The 4,488-nt window shown below is 56.8% G+C and overlaps 1 protein-coding gene across 1 annotated transcript; it reads right to left on the bottom strand.

The window, feature by feature from the left end:
* Window positions 1-2,551: 2,551 nt before the first annotated feature.
* LOC123168516 (peroxidase 5-like) lies at window positions 2,552-4,021 on the bottom strand. The gene is made up of 3 exons (XM_044586401.1): window positions 3,721-4,021; window positions 3,425-3,613; window positions 2,552-3,285 (listed from the first exon to the last, which is right to left on the bottom strand). The coding sequence occupies exons 1-3, from the start codon at window positions 3,940-3,942 to the stop codon at window positions 2,758-2,760; spliced, it is 939 nt and encodes a 312-aa protein (XP_044442336.1). The 5' UTR covers window positions 3,943-4,021; the 3' UTR covers window positions 2,552-2,757.
* Window positions 4,022-4,488: the final 467 nt, after the last annotated feature.

The raw sequence follows: 4,488 nt of genomic DNA, 5'->3' as shown, positions 1-4,488 counted from the left end.
GTCATTGTCGCCCTCGAGGTATTGGAGTACCTCGTGGAGGGTGCGGCCGGGGGCGCCCCACCATAGGCGGCGCCCCTCGCTGTTCTTCGTGCCCCCACCACCGGCGCCCCGTTGGTGGACGCCAGCCGCTGCGCCTGCCGGCGTTGGAAGTACGGCGCCCACGACGCGTGGTTGTCGGCGGCGTACTGGGGGAGAGCGCGCTGCTCCTCCGTCAGGGACGCCCGCACGCGGTCGACCTCGGCGGCGAAGACGGCGGGGCGCGCGTCGACGTCGGGCACCGGGGGGATGGAGATGCCCCCGTTGCTGAGCCTTCACCCCGTCGGCCCGGCGCGCATGTCCGGCGGCGCCAGGATGTTGGCCTCGAAGAATAGGTAGGCCTCCCACTCGTGGAGCGAGCGGCGGCCGAAGCCGTTGGCCGCCGCCGCGTTGCCGGGGAAGCGTTCGGCCATCGCTTCGGGCTTGGGGAGAGAGGGAAGGGAAGAGAGGCATAGCTCGGCGGCAGACGGGGAGAGAGGCAGAGTTCGGTGGCTGGTTTGGGCGAGGACTGGTGTGGCCAGAGGCGAGGGGATGCGCCGGTTTTATAGCGCCGCGTTGTGTGTACGCGTGGCGGGAGGGGAGGCGTCGCCGCGCCGCCCGTGACGCGCCGCCCGTGGTGAATCAATGGAAGGCTGACCGGCGGCAGCCTTGCCATTGATTCCCCGCGGGAAACCGAGGCATTCTGAGGGAAGACGAGGCGCGCGTCGTTGACTCGGCGGGCCCGCGGCTCTTTCGCGTCAAAATCGCTCGCCCCGGCGCCCCCCGGTGCCCCATCGCGGCGGGTTCGACCTGGGTCCGCCGGCGCCAGTTTCGGTTAAAACCGGCGGAAAACAGGTTTCTGGAAACGTGACTGGGCTGATTTTTGAGTGCTGGTGCGGAAAAATCGTCTGGGAAAGGACTGTTGGGGATGCGGCTGGAGATGCTCTTACTACCCACTGCATGCACCAACTGAATATGCATGCTACGATAAATAAAAAACTGAATATGCATGCGGCCACATGGTTCAGACGGGCGGTATGCCTACATATGCAGCAAGATTAGAAGAATGTAATTTAGGCCGAACAAGCGGAGATAAATTTTTACCCAAGAACAAGGAAGTACAGACTCACTGACTAACCTGCAGTGCACATGCAGACCGTGCGTGTTTGGTAGATCGGGCTCAGGCCATGACAAGACTTATGTGGACTCTTGCCGTCTGAGTTGGTTTGACCTCAAGGTGACGGATCATTCGTCCCGGCAAAGACGCAAAGTTTGGATCGAGGGAGCGAGTTCAAAATTTTATAGGAGGGTTCCTCGATCGACATCACGTGATAGGTGAATATTCCTGTAGAAAAAATAGCTGAGTGCGTTAACCGAGTGCGCTGGAAGTGGCGGTCGGTCAGATACATACTCCTGTGCATGGCATGAAGCAGGAAGGTTCTGGCTCGAGCAAAACGAAAGCAATGTGAACACCGTTTTTATGCTAAACCGGATGATCTCTTGGAATCTTGTGAGTGGTGTAACCTTTTGACATGCTGTCATCGATGATCACTCGTCGGCCCCTTTTCTTTCGAACAGAGAAGCATCGGCTTTCTGATTCACAGTGCATAGATTAGGCTTATGACGTAGCCTGCACATGGCAAAAAAGTTGGAAGGCGCGCACCGCGTACGGGTAAGCTGTTGCCCCAGCCCAAAGCGGCTGGCTGCCTCGCTAGGAGCGGCGACAGATTTGGCTGTCGGAAACCGCAACCCAGAGCGTGTCTGTTCACACGGACACCCGTAGCCATGGACCATAACAGCAAGCACGCAAGGAAGGCACTGTGGCACGGGTGACCGGGCCGGGCGTGTGATCGCAAGAGCGTGGACGAGGTCGCTAGCTCCGCCACGGTCGCATCCCGTCGCCACAACCATGAAGTTGGCACGTCTGTGCGCCGCGGTGGCAACAAGGAAGGGTAGAGGATGGGAGGTCACCGGCGCTCGGGTCATAGAAAGGCCACCGCTCTTTCGCTGCCGTTGAAGCCAAGTTTGGTGGGGTCATCATCGTCAACCGATTAGCCGCTTACAGGCTGCGGAGGCGGGGGCGGACCTTTAATTCCGGGGCTCATGGCCTAACGGACATGGGGAACAGGCGCCAGTGGGCATTTAGGCTAGGTTTAGAGTCCAATCTAGTTCAAATATGTCGAAAATCATCGGATTTTATATAAAATTTATCCAAGTATGAATGAATATCGTTTGGATTGTTTAAATATGTATTAAATTTGTTCAATTTCATTATATTTCAATCGAAATGCAACTGAACATAGCGGCTAGCTTGGATGGTCGGCTCCCGCATCCGTGTTCGCGGACCGGTCCCATATCCATGGACAAATATGGTGTCTGGTTTATGGGTCGGTGTTGGAGATGCCTTAACAGAATATTTGCAAACTTTGAAGAAAAAAACATTGAATAACCATGAACTGAAACCACTTATTGTTCTTTTGGTCAAACAAATTCGGCATATTTTCAAATTTGAATAACACGTCTTCGCAAGAAAAGAAACATGACGGCACGAAGGGCACGAATTAGCCTCGCCCAAGGAACAACAATGTTACACGTACTGAACTGAACGAATGCCCGAACCCGGAGCAACCGATGTTCACATGTTGCTACGATGCTAATCATCAAACCGATCAACAATCACGAAACAATTCAATGGCCAAGCCGCCGCGCACGCACGTCGATCACGTCCTGACCCTCCTGCAGTTAACGCGGACCTTTCCCGGGTTGCCGCCGCGGATGGCGCCCATTCTCCCCATGGCAACCGCGAAGCTGCCGAAGAAGGCGGGCGGGGCGGCGGCCCTGAGCTCCCTGACCTGGCCACGGTCCGGGGCGAGTTGAGCGCGGCGTCGGACTCGAGCACGGTGCGGTTGGCCAGCACGTTGCGTAGTAGCTGGTGTCGAACCCGTAGGGGCTGCCGGCGTCGAGGGACACCACCCTGTTCGCGTCGTAGCCGCACTGCCGCCTCAGCTCGTTCCTGAACGTCGCGTTCATGCCCTTGTCCTGGTCGCTCATCAGCCGGTAGTCAAACGTGCCGCACCGCGTCACCCCCAGCGTGTGCGCGCCCGACAGCACGACCACGTCGTCCATGGAGAGGCCCTTCCTGGAGAAGTACTGCGCCAGCAGGTCCACGTTCCGCTGCTTGTGAGGCGGGAGGTCGCTGTTGGCCATGCTCGCCCGCGACACCGTGCCGTCCGGCCTCCCGCCGGGGACCTTGTACTCGTACCCGCCGGTCTGCACGCATGCCAATCCCCAAGTTGGTCGGTCGGTCGGTCAGTAATCGACATTACAAGTTCTTTTTTTTTTGTTTGAACCGATCGACATTACAAGTTGAACATTGCAGTTAGTGTCATGGTTTCAGGCACGCACGTACCGCGACCCTGACGCTGTCCCTGGCGGCGTAGGCGAGGATGTCGGCGCACGACACCGTCTCCTTGCAAACGGCCTCGATCCTCGCCTTGGCCCTGTCGATCACCTCGAACCCGCGCAGGCTCTGGTTCGGCGGCGCGTTCTTCTCCGCCTGGTTGTCGCCGGACTCCAGCAGCACCGACCCGTCGCACCCCTGCCACGCACACGCACGTTGCAGTCCATCACAAAACTCAACACGTATCGATATCGTACGCGCGCACCACAGCGATCGAGACCGGGACGTGCTTAGTGCGGGCTTACATTGACGAAGCAGTCGTGGAAGTGCAGCCGGAGCAGGGCCGCCGGCATGCTCCTGTCCGCGTTCCACGCCTTCTGGACCTCCTCGAACACGATGCTCTCGACTCTATTGCACGTCTGGTCGTAGTACCCAACCCTGAGGGTCTGCGCCTCGGCCACGGTGGCGGCGTGCAGGAGCAGCCCCGCCACGACCACGACGGCAACCAGCATTCCTCCCATGGCCATCGACCTCCAAGATCACCGCCACGGTGAGCCGAGATGACCGGCCGGTGCAGCTCTTGGTTATCTGTACGTATTGCGAGCTAAGGAGGAGCACGGTGGTTTGGTTAAAGACGAGGGGTTAGGTCTATATATATACGAGGGAGCCACGAGGTCGAGTAGCTGATTGGACGAGGATGCAATGCCAGGTCGTAGTCGAGGATTTGCGTGTGCACTGTGCATTTGAGACTAGCCACAATGAATAGTAACAATGGGTAGTAACATAGACTAGTACCATGCCCATGTTACTAGTCTATGTTACTACCTCTATAATGGGGAGTAACATATGTGTGTAACATGAAGCACTTTATTTATTAGGCTATAGACACATCTTGCCTTGATATGTATGATGTTACTCATATTAGTAGTAACTAGCTATGTTATCACTTTCATCTTTTTTTTCATTTATTGCATGCCACATTATCTATTTAATCTAGATATGTGTGATGTTACTATCTATGTTACTCCCACTGTGGATAGTCTGAGGCGCGCACGAAGCAAATGACGAGCTGT

The sequence above is a fragment of the Triticum aestivum genome, chromosome 1D, assembly GCF_018294505.1.
Source record: "Triticum aestivum cultivar Chinese Spring chromosome 1D, IWGSC CS RefSeq v2.1, whole genome shotgun sequence".
NCBI classification, from domain to species: domain Eukaryota; kingdom Viridiplantae; phylum Streptophyta; class Magnoliopsida; order Poales; family Poaceae; genus Triticum; species Triticum aestivum.
This window is presented reverse-complemented; position numbering and strand designations above follow the sequence as displayed.